We start from the raw sequence: 14825 nt of genomic DNA, 5'->3' as shown, positions 1-14825 counted from the left end.
GCAAATTAACTAAATGGTCCATCAACAGCCAGGAAGTGGTGGGTGACAGTGGAGGCTAGGTCAGGGCAGGAAAGGTTCAGGGGTGTCACAGAATCCACGGCAGGGAGGGGGACAGTGCAGGTCACGTGGTGCAGGGAGCACCTGTGGCACGGGAGAGTCCCACACATGTCTCCTCTCTCTGGTGGACATCCTCACCCTACCCAGTGCCTTCCACCTGCTGCCACCCCAGAGCTGATCCTCCTAGTCTGGGGCCTCTAGAGAAGGCAGGACCTCCACGTGTTTTTTTTTCAGGGGGTGAACTTTCATCCTACTGGAGAGGACAGGTGATAAGTGACAATGACTTCCAGTAGGGGTGAGGATATGAGGAAGATTCCACCTGGTGTCCCCCTTCCGAAGGGACACACTGATCCACATGGCATGGCTTCGATGTAGCTTTATAATCTCCTCAGCACCTGTCAGTGCTAAATATTTAACAACTGGCTCTCAGAGGGGAAAGGCCTCCTGGGTAGTGTCTGCCAATTCCCATAGTGTAAATATTTCCACTGTGGCTGATTCGAAGCCACTGACATTAAATTGACTGGTGTAAGATTCCTTAATTTTTTTTTTTTTTTGAGATGGAGTCTCGCTCTGTTACCCAGGCTAGAGGCCAGTGAGTGGCGCAATCTCAGCTCACTGCAACCTCTGCCTCCCGGGTTCAAGCGATTCTCCTGCCTCAGCCTCCCGAGTAGCTGAGATTAAAGGCACCTGCCACCACACCCGGCTAATTTTTGTATTTTCAGTAGAGACGGGGTTTCACCATGTTGGCCAGGCTGAAGATTCCTGAATATTTGAGAGTCTGCTCCTGGTGAGCCAGTTTGAGCCAGCTCTGGCCCGCAGCCATCAGCACACTCTAGCCATGGGGAGTAGGAGAGGGCGACTCGGGTGCGCCAGGGCAGCGGCACGGCCTCTGGTCACTGCTGTTCCCCCAGCACTCAGTGCAGGACTCTGAAATGAGTATTTAGTTCACATGGGAACAAATGTCACCCATAACTTAAAACATCACTTGTCCTGGGGACGGCCTGGGCTGTTGGGGGAATTCAGGTTTAGCCAGGACCTGCATGTCCCCCGAAACGGGTGACCTGCCCCCAGGGGCACCAGGCGTCCCCTGTCGTAGGGGCAGATGGGCCCACTCACCTGTAGTACGGATCCACGATCGAAATGTAGAAGACATAAAAGCCATTGTGGCCGAAAATGATCTGGTTTGCTGTCTGGCCGCCCAAGATCTGATACTGGACGTCTGGCCACCTCAAAGGAGCATTGTTGTTGGGGTCGTGGCAGCTCACATAGTTCTGTGGGGGACAGAGACATGCCCACTGGCCCTAGGGACTGGGGAGGAGGCCCTGAGCCTCCCTCCTCCCTGCAGAGGCCCTGCACCCACCCCAGTCCTCATTAGGCACGCATGGGTGGGACTCTGGGGCCAAGTGCCCATGGTGTGGGCAGGTTCATGCTCCCTGCAGAGAAGAGTGGACGGAGGCTGCTCAGCCTCCATCTCACCTGCCTCTGTTGGAGGCCGAAAGATTGAGGGTGGTGATCAACTCAGTATACCACTGGAGGCCATATGAGTAAACAGCAAACTTTCTCGTAAAAGCAGAATGTTGGCAAACTGACAAACTGTGTCTGCCGCCCCGAAGGAATGCTGAGGGTGGTCACCAGCCAGGCACAGTGTTTCTTGTGATTTGGTACATCTGAAGCCTATTAGTAATAATATGAACCTGTGATCAATTAAGCAGCTGACCAATCGTTACCTCCTCCTCCCTGCTCTTTCTTTCTTTTTCTTTTTTTTTTTTTTTTCTTTTTTGAGATGGAGTTTCACTCTGTTGCCCAGGCTGGAGTGCAGTGGCGCGATCTCGGCTTACTGCAAGCTCTGCCTCCCGGATGCATGCAATTCTCCTGCCTCAGCCTCCCGAGTAGCTGGGACTACAGGTGCCCGCCACCGTGGCCAGCAAATTTTTTTTTTTTTTTTGTATTTTTAGTAGAGACGGGGTTTCACCATGTAAGCCAGGATGGTCTCAATCTCCTGACCTTGTGATCCACCCACCTCAGCCTCCCAAAGTGCTGGGATTACAGGCGTGGCCACCTCGCCTGGCCCCTCCCTGCTGTTTCTACTCAATAAATACGCAGGTCTGTGGAAGCTTGAGGGACTGCCTTTACTCACTAGAAGCGGGGAGCTCTCTTCTTCCCCATGCCTCTTCTTTAAAACAGTTTCTTTTGTCTTAAGTTTTCATTTCTACATTCGTTCCCCCTTCCTTCAGTCTTGTAACGAAGGTCTCAAGTAGTAGCAGTAGTAACTGTTGTAGTGACTGTCTCAAGTAGTAACCGTGGCAGTCTGCCACAGGCCTGCTTTCAGGCCTTCCTGGGCTGTGGAGGCTGGAGGCTTAATAACTTAGCCTGGGTGAGAGTCAGGCGCTGCCAATGACTTTTTTATTTTGAGACATTTTCTTCTGCTGTCCCCCAGGCTGGAGTGCAGTGGCGTCATCTGGGATCACCGCGATGTCTACCTCCCAGGTTCAAGCAATTCTCCTGCCTCAGCTTTCCAAGTAGCGGGAACTACAGGTGGGTACCATCATGCCCTGCTAATTTTTGTACTTTTAGTAGAGACGGGGTTTCACCATGTTGGTCAGGCTAGTCTCTAACTCCTGACCTCAAGTGATCCATCCACCTCGGCCTCCCAAAGTGCTGGGATTACAGGCGTGAGCCACAGTACCTGGCCACTCTTTATTTACTTATTTTTAAATTTTATTTTATGTTACTTTTTTGAGAAACAGCCTCGCTCTGTTGCCCAGGCCGGAGTGCAGTGGTGCAGTTTGGGCTCACTGCAACCTTCACCTCCTGGGTTCAAGCGATTCTCTTGCCTCAAGCTCCCCAGTAACTGGGATTACAGGCGTGCACCACTATGCCCAGGTAATTTTTGTATTTTTAGTGGAGACGGGGTTTTGCCATGTTAAGCTGGTCTTGAACTCCTGTCCTCAAGTGATCTGCCCACCTTGGCCTCCCAAAGTGCTGGGATTACAGGCGTGAGCCACTGTGCCTGTCCAGGAAAACTTCATGTACTACAAAAGCAGCCACTCACCACAGCTGATGGAAAAAAAAATAGTAATGGGGCCATCTCTTAAATGCACTCATGCAATTTGCAATGAGACAGCCCATATGAAGAATGCATATAGAAATAGCAACAGAGCCGACCGGGCGCAGTGGCTCACGCCTATAATCCCAGCACTTTGGGAGGCCGAGGCGGGCGGATCACAAGGTCAGGAGTTCAAGACCAGCCTGGCCAACACGGTGAAACCCCGTCTCTACTAAAAATACAAAAATTAACCGGGCGTGGTGGCAGGTGCTTGTAAGTCCAGCTACTCAGGAGGCTGAGGCGGGAGAATCGCTTGAACTCGGGAGGTGGAGGTTGCAGTGAGCTGAGATTGCGCCACTGCACTCCAGCCTGGGGGACACAGTGAGGCTCCGTCTCAAAAAAAAAAAAAACGCAAATGCAAAAAAAGAGCCAGGACACCATCTGCTGGTGGCTTTGCTGCATGCACTGCATTCCTGATACAAAACATTGTGTCCCGGGAAGATACACGTGGACTGATGCAATCTCTTTGTAGGGACAGGACATCACTCGTATGATAGAAATACACACTGAGGCTGAGCGTGGTGACTTATACCTATAATCCATGGGAGGATCGCTTCAGCCCAGGAGTTCAAAGCCAGCCTGTGTAACATACTGAAGCCCTGCCTCTACAAAAAAAAAAAAAAAAAAAGATACAAAAATTAGCCGGGCATGGTGGCACACACCTGTAGTCCCAGCTAATTGGGAGGCTGAGGTGGGAGGATCACTTGAGGCTTGAGTCTTCAGTGAGCTGAGATTGCACCACTGCACTCCAGCCTGGGAGACAGAGTGAGACCCTGCCTAAAAGAAATAAAAATAAAACAGATGCACACTGAGTAAGACAGCCCGGGAATTCCATCCATCCCTCAGTAGCAAGCATTGGGATGGTCCCAGGCATTTCTCATCATCAGCAAAGCCCCCTGAACACCTTGGTGCCTGCATTTCCCGTCCTTTGGTCAGTTCCTTAACTCCTCAAAGGCCTTGTACACCCCTAAAAGGAATTGGGGTTCCTGCTAGATCCCCTAAAGGACCTTCGAGTCTTTTGCAGTCGTGATCTCTGCTCACTGCAACCTCTGCCTCCCAGGCTCAAGTGATTCTCCTGAGTAGCTGGGAGTACAGGTGTCCGCCACCATGCCCGACTGATTTTTGTATTTTTAGTAGAGACGGGGTTTCGCCATGTTAGCCAGGCTGGTCTCAAACTCCTGACCTCATGATCCGCCTGCCTTGGCCTCCCAAAGTGCTGGGATTACAGGCGTGAGCCACCGCGCCCCAACTCTTTCATTCCATACTCAGTTCCATGGCCGCACGGTGTCCTCACGCACTCTCCCACCCCCTGGTGGGCTGCTGATTCTTCTGGAAACGATCCTAGGGTCCTGTTACCTCTCTGTTCCAGAAGAAGGGCCCCCCGAATTCCTTTATCATGGTGGTCCAGTTCTGCGGCTGGGAGGTGCACATGGCCGACTGGGCCGTCAGGGAATAGGAGTATGAGAACTGCCCGTTCACCTCCAGTAACACATACTCGGCATCGATGACCTCCTGGAAACTGTCTTTTCGCCACCTAGGACACAGGCACGGGGCAGGGCTGTGCAGGGAGCAGGGACAACCCAGGAAGACCCGGGCCACAGCCACCTGGACGGCTGCAAAACTGCTTGGGGGGTGGGAGGTGACAGAGAGGAAACCAAAGGACGCCTGCCGCTCCCAGGTGAGGATGCCGTGTGTGGGCTGCGGGGAGGCCAGGAGAAAGAGCTGGGTGGATGGGGAGATGGGCAGCAGCCAGCACTGAGCATTGATAACAGGGAGGGAGGAAAAGTCTGCTCCGAGCTACGCGCGGCGGCTCACGCCCGTAATCTCAGCACTTTGGGAGGCTGAAGCGGGAGGATCACGAGGTCAGGAGATCGAGACCATCTTGGCTAACACGGTGAAACCCTATCTCTACTAAAAATAAAAAAAATTAGCCGGGCGCAGTGGCGGGCGCCTGTAATCCCAGCTACTCGGGAGGCTGAGGCAGGAGCATGGCGTGAACCCGGGAGGCGGAGCTTGCGATGAGCCGAGATCACACCGCTGCACTCCAGCCTGGGCGACAGAGCGAGACTCTGTCTCAAAAAAAAAAAAAATTAACCAGGCATTGTGGTATGCAACAGCAGTCCCAGCTACTTGGGAGGCTGAGGCAGGAGGACCGCTTGAGCCTGGGAGGTTAAGGCTGCAATGAACTGTGTTCATGCCACTGCACTCCAGCCTGGGCAACAGAGCAAGACGCCAACACAAAAAAAAAAAAGAAAAGAAAAAAGGAAACAGAGAGAGAAAGAAAGGAAGGAAGGAAGGAAGGGAGGGGAGGAAAGGGAGGAAAAGAAAAGAAAAAAAGAAAAAAGAAAAGAAAAAGAAAAGCTATATGAGGTCATAGGATATAGGGTGGACCCTGATCTGATAAGACTGGCGTCCTTATAAGAACAGGAAGATGGCCAGGTATGGTGGCTCATGCCTGTTATCCCAGCACTCTGGGAAGTTGAGGCAGGTGGATCACGAGGTCAGGAGTTCGAGACCAGCCTGACCAACATGGTAAAACCCCATCTCTACTAAAAATACAAAAACTAGCCAGGCATGGTGGCACGCGCCTGTAATCCCAGATACTCGGGAGGCTGAGGCGGGAGAATCGCTTGAACCCTGGAGGTGGAGGTTGCAGTAAGCCAAGATCATGTCATTGCACTCCAGCCTGGGTGACAGAGTGGGGAAAAAAAAAAAAAAAAAGAACAGGAAGACAGCAGGAGTGCACAGGCATAAAGCAAAGCCCATCGGCCAGGCGCAGTGGCTCATGCCTGTAATTCCAACACTTTGAGAGGCCAAGGCAGGCGGATCATCTGAGGTCAGGAGTTCAAGACCAGCCTGCCCAACATGGTGAAACCGAATCTCTGCTAATTAGCTGGGTGTGGTGGTGGGCACCTGTGGTCCCAGCTACCTGGGAGGCTGAGGTGGGAGGATCGCTTGAGCCCAAGGGACAGAGGCTGCAGTGAGCTGAGATCATGCCACTGCACTCCATCCTAGGCGACAGAGCAAGACCCTGTCTCAAAAAAAGAAAAGGTGTTCCAGGGAGAGGGCCCTGGGGGCCAGTGGGGCTGGGGCAGGAGCACGGTGGGAAACAGTGACCATCATCATTTTGAGGGATCTAGGGGAGCCTGGAGGGCCAGGCTGGTACCCCAGGGCCAGGGAGCATGAGGCCCTGCCACCGTCCCCACCCTGCAGCACTCCCCTGGGGTCTTACAGCTCCACGACGGGCTTCCATAGGGTGTCATAGTAGACGAGGAGAGGACAGCCCAGCTGCTGGTAGGAGTAAAACACGTGCAGGTCCTCGGAGGACTGCTGCCCCTGGAAGCCGGGGTGGTAGAATTCCCTTCAAGACACCAAGAAGCAGAGATGGGGAGTCTGTGAGTTCCTGCCCAGTCTGCCAACCCTTCACAGCCGCAGTTTCTTTTTTGCAAATGGGGATCGTCCATGAGAGTGGCAGGAGGTGGCATCTGAGGTGGGCGATTGAGAGCCATGGACCAGATGATATTGGAACTTCCGTTCTAGTTAATTTTTTGGCTGGAGCATAGTAATGCAGTCATGACTCACTGCAACCTCCACCTCCTGGACCCAAGCAATCCTCTCACCTCAGCCTCCCGAGTGGCTGGGATTACAGGCATGCGCCACCACGCATGGTTAATATTTTAAATTTTTGTAGAGATGAGGTCTGGCTGTGTTGCCCAGGCTGGTCTCAAACTCCTGGCCTCAAGTGATTCCCTCACCTCAGCCTCCCAAAGTGCTGGGATTACAGGTATAAGCCACCAAGCCCAGCAAAATTTCTGCTCCTTAAATTAGATCGGTGCAAAAGTAATCGAGGTTTTTGCCTTTTTTTTTTTTTTTTTTGAGATGGAGTTTCATTCTTGTTGCCCAAACTGGAGCACAGTGGTGCAATCTCAGCTCGCTGCAACCTCTGCCTCCCAGGTTCAAGTGATTCTCTTGCCTCAGCCTCCTGAGAAGCTGGGAATACAAGTGCCCGCCACCACGCCCGGCTAATTTTTTGTGTTTTTAGTAGAGATGGGGGTTTCATCATGTTGGCTGGGCTGGTCTTGAACTCCTCCTGACTTCAGGTGATCCACCCACTTCAGCCTCCCAAAGTGCAGGGATTACAGGGGTGACCCACTGCGCCTGGCCGGTTTTTGCCATTACTTTCAATGGCAAAAACCGTAATTACTTTTTTTTTTTTTTTTTGAGACAGAGTCTCGCTCTGTTGCCCAGGCTGGAGTGCAGTGGCGTGATCTCGGCTCACTGCAACCTCCGCCTCCCGGGTTGAAGAAATTCTCCCACCTCAGCCTCCTGAGTAGCTGGGACTACAGGCATGTGCCACCACGCCTGGCTAATTTTTGTATTTTTAGTAGAGACGGGGTTTCACCACGTTGGCCAGACTGCTCTCGAACTCCTGACCTCAAGTGATCCACCGGTCTCGGCCTCCCAAAGTGCTGGGATTACAGGCATGAGCCACCCTGCCCGGCCAAAACCGTAATTACTTTTGCACCAACTAATAAATTACCCAGTTTAAGGCATTTTGCAATACAGCCCACATAGACTAAGATGACACTCCCCTCTGTGTCCTCCGCAGGTTCCAAAGTCACTGCCCCTTAGCAGCCCAGAAGCACTAGTTTAGGCCTCAGCTCTAAATGGGTAACTGACTCTTGACTTGCATTTGAAGGCTCAGGTCTTACGAATCACATGGAAGTGTGCACTCGCGTGGCAAGGAGCTCCCCCATGCTGGATGCAATGAGGGGTCTTCATATGGTTTGGATATTTGTCCCTTCCAAAGCTCCTGCTGAAACTGGATCCCCAGGGTTGGAGCGGGAGCCTAGTCAGAGGTGTTTAGGCCACAAGGGCAGAGCTATGAATGGCTTGGAGCCATATTTATGGTACTGAGTGGGTTTTCAATCTCAGCTTCCATGAGAAGTGCTTGTTTAAGAGCCTGGCACCTCCTCCCCCCATCCCACCACCCTCATTTTTTTTTTTTTTTTTTTGTCTCTAGGTTGCCCAGGCTGGTCTCAAACTCCTGGCCTCAAGCAATCCTCCTGCCTCAGCCTTCCAAAGTGTTGGGATTACAGGTGTGAGCCACTGCGCCCAGCCTCCTCCCTCCTCTCTCTCTCTCCTTTTTTTTTTTTTTTTTTTGAGACAGAGTCTTGCTCTGTTGCCCAGTCTGGAGTGCAGTGGCTCAATCTTGGCTCACTGCAACCTCTGCCTCCCAGTTTCAAGCAACTCTCCTGCCTCAGCCTCCCGAGTAGCTGGCATTACAGGTGCCCACCACCATGCCTGGCTAATTTTCGTATTTTTAGTAGAGATGGGGTTTTGCCATGTTGGCCAGGCTGGTCTCGAACTCCTGAGCTCAAGTGATCCGCCTACCTCGGCAGGGATTACAGGCGTGAGCCACCGGGCCCGGCCATAACTCTTCTTTATAAATCACCCAGCCTCAGGTAGTCTTTTAAAGCAGCACAAATTGACTGAGGCCCAGACTCTCGTATGGGCGTGGCAGCACATGCTCACTGAGCCGGACAGCATGTGGGACCAGCCAGCTGAGGGAAGAGGATCACTTGAGCCCAGGAGGTCGAGGCTGTGGTGAGCTATGATTGCATCGCTGCACTCCAGCCTGGGCCACAGGGCCAGACCCTATCTCTTAAAAAATAATAATAGGCCGGGCGCGGTGGCTCATGCCTGTAATCCCAGCACTTTGGGAGGCTGAGGTGGGCGGATCACGAGATCAGGAGATTGAGACCACCCTGGCTAACACAGTGAAACCCCATCTCTACTAAAAATAAAACAAATTAGCCGTGCCTGGTGGCGGGCACCTGTAGTCCCAACTACTCAGGAGGCTGAGGCAGGAGAATGGTGTGAACCCGGGAGGTGGAGCTTGCAGTGAGCCGAGATCGCGCCACTGCACTCCAGCCTGGGCGACAGGCGAGACTCCATCTCAATAATAATAAAAAATAAATAAATAAATAAATAAATAAATAAATAAAATTCCTAATTTGCTCTTGGCTTTTGCAGGCCCAATGGTCGCCTTGGGTGTCAGGTGTTGCGGGGGGACGCTGGCTTACTTCTCAATGATGAAGCTGTAATTGTCTTGCAGGGCCAAGGGGTCCAGGATGCCCATGGAACAGGCGGTAACTTTGCTGCAAGCAAAAGTGGACATTGAGCAATTGCATGACCTCACAAAGAACCAAACCATTATGGATGGGACAGAAAGGGAGGGGCTGGGCGTGGTGGCTCAGGCCCAGCACTTTGGGAGCTGAGGTGGGCGGATCACCTGAGGTCAGGAGTTTGAGACCAGCCTGGCCAACATGAGGAAACCCCGTCTCTACTAAAGATACAAAAAGTTAGCCAGGCGTGGCATCACGCGCCTCTAATCGCAGCTTCTTGGGAGGCTGAGGCAGGAGAATCACTTGAACCTGGGAGGCGGAGGTTGCAATGAGCTGAGATTGCGCCATTGCACTCCTGCCTGGGTGACAGAGCAAGACTCTGTCTCAAAAATAAATCGATAAAAATTAAAATAAAATAATAAAACAAATAAAAAAGGGAGGGCAGGCCAGGCGCGGTGGCTCATGCCTGTAATCCCAGCACTTTGGGAGGCCGAGGCGGGTGGATCACAAGGTCAGGAGGTCGAGACCATCCTGGCTAACACGGTGAAACCCCGTCTCTACTAAAAATACAAAAAAATTAGCTGGGCATGGTGGCGGGCGCCTGTAGTCCCAGCTACTCGGGAGGCTGAGGCAGGAGAATGGCATGAACCAGGGAGGCGGAGCTTGTAGTGAGCCGAGATCAGGCCACTGCACTCCAGCCTGGGCGACAGAGCAAGACTCCGTCTCAATAATAATATATAAAAGGGAGGGCACACCTTTGCGTCTAATGCATGAGCAGTTGCCAAATGAGCAGATATGGAAAAAAAAAAAACCTGAGAGACCCCAGCTCTGGGAGGGGCATGGCAGGAAATGGCTCTGCACTTTGCCGTTAGGGGTGTAGCTGGTCTGGCTTTTTTTTTTTTTTTTGAGACAGAGTCTCGCTCTGTCGCCCAGGCTGGAGTGCAGTGGCACGATCTGGGCTCACTGCAAGTTCTGCCTCCCGGGTTCACGCCATTCTCCTGCCTCAGCCTCCCGAGTAGCTGGGACTACAGGCGCCCGCCAATGCGCCCGGCTAATTTTTTGTATTTTTAGTAGAGACGGGGTTTCACTGTGTTAGCCAGGATGGTCTCAATCTCCTCACCTCGTGATCCGCCCGCCTCGGCCTCCCAAAGTGCTGGGATTACAGGCGTGAGCCACCGTGCCCGGCCACTGGTCTGGCTTTTTAAAAAATTTATTTTAAAAATTGTGTTAGGCCAATCGCGGTGGCTCATGCCTGTAATCCCAGCACTTTGAGAGGCTGAGGCGGGCAAATCACTTGAGGTCAGGATTTGGAGACCAGCCTGGCCAACATGGTGAAACCCCGTTTCTACTAAAAATACAAAAATTAGCCAGGCATGGTAGCGGGCGCCTGTAATCTCAGCTACTTGGGAGGCTGAGGCAGGAGAATCACTTGAACCTGGGAGGTGGAGGTTGCAGTGAGTCAAGATCGTGCCACTGCACTCCAGCCTGGGTGACAGGGCGAGACTCCATCTCAAAAAAAAAAATGTGGATATCACCAACAGGTGAAGGAGGGGAGGCCAACATGCTGGAAACAAACTTAACCTATTAGGGTGAATCATTTAACTTTTTATTATGGAAATAGTAAATATATACAAAATAAATAATCGAAAGTCATCCACCTCAGCAATTGTTACCATGTGGCTAATCGTGCCCTGTCAACTACTCTCCTCCCCTCTCCTCACTCCACTCCAATATCAACATACTTTTTTTTTTTTCAATACAAGAGTCTTGCTGTGTCAGCCAGGCTGGAGTGCAGAGTGCAGTGGCTCGATCTCAGCTCACTGTAGCCTCCACCTCCCAGGTTCAAGTGATCCTCCAGCCTCAGCCTCCCAAGTAGCCGAGATTGCAGGTGCCTGCCACCACGCCTAATTTTTTTTTTTTTTTTTTTTTTTCAGTAGAGACGGGGTTTCGCCATGTTGGCCAGGCTGGTCTTGAACTCCTGACCTGAAGTGATCTGCCCACCTCGGCCTCCCAAAGTGCTGGGATCACAGGAATGAGCCATGGTGCCCGGCCTCAACATACTTACTTCTGGATGACGATCTTTTTATCCAGGTCGCAGCCAACTGAAATCAGTGTCGACTGCAGAGGAGAGAGACAGAAATGCGGACCCAGGTCAGTGAGGGTCACCCAGACACAGTGAACCCTATACAGGGACACACTCCTGTGGGAATGGTTTGGAAACCATGTGGCCTGGATCCCAATAGCGTGTCCCTGGATGCCTGGGATGCACTGTAACTGCAGCTGGCCCCGCGGAGCTTAAGCTCTGAGAGCCTGGGGTGTGGCTAAACTCCTGGTGTCGCCTGACGAGCTATTAGTGGCTTCACAGAGACCAGAATTAACTTTTTCTTTTAATTAATTAATTTTTGAGACAGAGTTTTTGTTCTGTCACCCAGGCTGGAGTGCAGTGGCCCAATCTCGGCTCACTGCAACATCCTCTCCCTGGGTTCAAGCGATTCTCCTGCCTCAGCCTCCCAAGTAGCTGGGATTACAGGCGCCTACCAGCACACTCAGCTAATTTTTGTATTTTTAGTAGAGACGGGGTTTCATCATGTTGGCCAGGCTGGTCTCCAACTCTTGACCTCAGGTGATCCACCCGCCTGGGCCTCCCAAAGTGCTAGGAATACAGATGTGAGCCACCATGCCAGGCCCAGAACTAATTTATGAGCCCAGCATGATCCTTGGTACACAGAGAGCATGGGGAAAAAAATGCACGCATGCATGTATGAATGAATGAATGAATGAATAAATCAATGGCCTAGAATGAATAAACAAAAAGGAGAAAGAAGACAGAGAGAGCAGTTGGGGGTTACTCTACAGCCTTAGGGACATGCTTCTCAAACTGCAGTGCACGGCACCCTCAGAGTTATACAATGGAGTCTAAAAGCCACAGGACCAAGGGACTTTCAGTATTTGAAAACTGTTTTGTATTAAGACAAACATGAGCCAGGCGCAGTGGCTCACGCCTTTAATCCCAGCACTTTGAGAGGCTGAGGCAGTAGGATTGCTTGAGGCCAGGAGTTAGAGACCAGGCTGGGCAACATAGTGACACTTCATCTCTATGAAAAATAAAACTTAGCCGGGTGTGGTGGTGCACGCCTGTAATCCCAGCTACTTGAGAGGCTGAGGCAGGAAGATCACTTGAGCCTAGAAGGTTGAGGCTGCAGTGAGCCTTGATTGTGCTACTGTGCTTCAGCCTGGGAGACAGAGTGAGACCCTGTATCTACAAATAAAAAACAGCCAGGTGCTGTGGCTCACACCTGTAATCCCAGCACTTTGAGAGGCCAAGGCGGGCAAATTGCCTGAGGTCAGGAGTTCAAGACCAGCCTGGCCAATGTGGTGAAACCCCATTTCTATTAAAAATACAAAAAATTAGCTCGGCGTGGTGGGGCTTGCCTGTAATCCCAGCTACTCGGGAGGCTGAAGCAGAATTGCTTGAACCCAGGAGGTGGAGGTTACAGTGAGCCAAGATTGCGCCACTGCACTCCAGCCTGAGCAACAAGAGCGAAACTCCATCTCAAAAATAAATAAATAAATGGCCGGGCGCGGTGGCTCACGCCTGTAATCCCAGCACTTTGGGAGGCTGAGGCGAGCGGATCACGAGGTCAGGAGATCGAGACCATCCTGGCTAACACGGTGAAACCCCATCTCTACTAAAAATACAAAAAAATTAGCCGGGCATGGTGGCGGGCGCCTGTAGTCCCAGCTACACGGGAGGCTGAGGCAGGAGAATGGCATGAACCCGGGAGGCGGAGCTTGCAGTGAGCCAAGATCGCACCACTGCACTCCAACCTGGGCGACACAGTGAGACTCCGTCTCAAAAAATTAAAAAATTAAAATAAAATAAATAAATAAAGCAAACCAAAAAGTAAGACAAACATGGATTTACCTTAGAACAGAATGCAAGATTCATATCTTTAAAAAAAAAAAAATTGGCCAGGTGCAGGGGCTCACGCCTGTAATCCCAGCACTTTGGGAGGCTGAGGCAGGAGGATCACAAGACCAGGAGTTCAAGACCAGGTCGGGCGCAGTGGCTCATGCCTGTGATCCCAGCACTTTGGGAGGCCAAGGCGGGCAGATCACTTAAGGTCAGGAGTTCGAGACCAGCCTGGCCAAGATGGTAAAACCCAGTTTCTTCTAAAAATACAAAAATTAGCTGGGCATGGTGGCACATGCTTGTAATCCCCGCTACTCGGGAGGCTGAGGTTAGGAGAATTGCTTGAATCCGGGAGATGGAGGTTACAATGAGCTGAGATCGCACCACTGCATTCCAGTCTGGGCGACAGAGTAAGACTCCATGTCAAAAAAAAAAAAAAAAAAAAAACAAAGGAGTTCAAGACCAGCCTGGCCAACATGGTGAAACTCCATCTCTACTAAAAATCCAAAAATGGCCCAGGCACAGTGGCTCACGCCTGTAAGTGTGGGAGCTTTGGGAGACCAAGGCGGGCAGATCATCCAAGATCAAAAGTTCAAGACCAGCCTGGCCAACATGGTGACTGCCTGCAATCATCCCCTTCCTCAGCCCCTGACACCCCCCATCCTACTTTCTGTCCCTATGAATCTGATGACTCTAGGGACCTCCTAAAAGCGGAATCACACAGGATTTGTCCTTTCGTGCCTGGCTTCTCTCACTGTGTGGGATCTCCTCGAGGTTCATCCATGTGGAAGCATGCATCCATGAATTTTTTTATGCCATGAATGTTTATTTTTATTTTTAATTTTTTTAGTTTTTGAGGCAGAGTTTCACTCTGTTGCACCCAGGTTGGAGTGCAGTGGCACTATCTCAGCTCACTGCAACCTCAGGGCCAGCTTCCATAAGTCTTAACACTTACGACACCAAATATGGGACAGCAAAGATTTGGGACCTACCAGTGGCTTGATATCCACACATGAAATTTCCTTGTTTGCTATGTCCACAGTTAAGGTAGACATGGTGGCTCTCTTTAAACTGCAAGGCAACGGAACCTGTGTTATTAGAGAATAGCACCCCTGTAAACGACACAGCTGCATTCCATTCATCCTTCAGTCCATTCAATCATCCATGCATCCATCCATCCAACTCATCCATCCTTCCATCCATTCATTCTACCCACCCATCCATCCATCCATCCATCCACCCTTCCATCTCTCTACCCATCCACTCATCCATCTACGCATTTATCCATCCATTCCATCCACCCACCCATCCATCTACTCATCCATCTATTCACTTATTCATCCATCCATCTATCTATTCATCTCTCTATCCATCCACCTACCCATCCATCCATCTCTCTATCCATCCAATCATCCATCTACCCATTTATCCATCCATTCCATCCACCTATCCATCCATCCACTCATCCATCTATCCATTTATCCATCCATCCATCTATCTCATCCATCCTTCCATCCATTCATTCCACCCACCCACCTATCCATCCATCCATCCACCCATCCATCTCTCTATCCATCCACTCATCCATCTACCCATTTATCGATCCATTCCATCCACCCAC

The 14825-nt window shown here is 51.3% G+C and overlaps 1 protein-coding gene across 25 annotated transcripts in view; it reads right to left on the bottom strand.

Moving 5' to 3' along the window:
• CATSPERD (cation channel sperm associated auxiliary subunit delta) overlaps positions 1–14825 on the bottom strand; it is a 61365-nt gene that overhangs the window by 1246 nt on the left and 45294 nt on the right. For 22 of the 25 annotated variants that reach the window (XM_024351572.3, XM_024351574.3, XM_024351570.3 and 19 more), the window contains 6 exons: positions 14197–14275; positions 11357–11409; positions 9250–9324; positions 6396–6524; positions 4520–4697; positions 1174–1328 (listed from right to left, as the gene is read on the bottom strand). In XM_024351572.3, the coding sequence (XP_024207340.1) occupies positions 1174–1328; positions 4520–4697; positions 6396–6524; positions 9250–9324; positions 11357–11409; positions 14197–14275 (669 nt within the window). Of the gene's footprint in view, positions 1–1173; positions 1329–3825; positions 3941–4519; positions 4698–6395; positions 6525–9249; positions 9325–11356; positions 11410–14196; positions 14276–14825 lie in introns of all 25 variants that reach the window. The other 3 variants (XM_054673226.2, XM_063801051.1, XM_024351575.3) reach the window with 2 other exon arrangements.

This window comes from Pan troglodytes, chromosome 20 (assembly GCF_028858775.2).
Source record: "Pan troglodytes isolate AG18354 chromosome 20, NHGRI_mPanTro3-v2.0_pri, whole genome shotgun sequence".
NCBI lineage: Eukaryota > Metazoa > Chordata > Mammalia > Primates > Hominidae > Pan > Pan troglodytes.
Note: the sequence above shows the minus strand (reverse complement) of the source record. Positions and strands in the feature narration are given on the sequence as shown.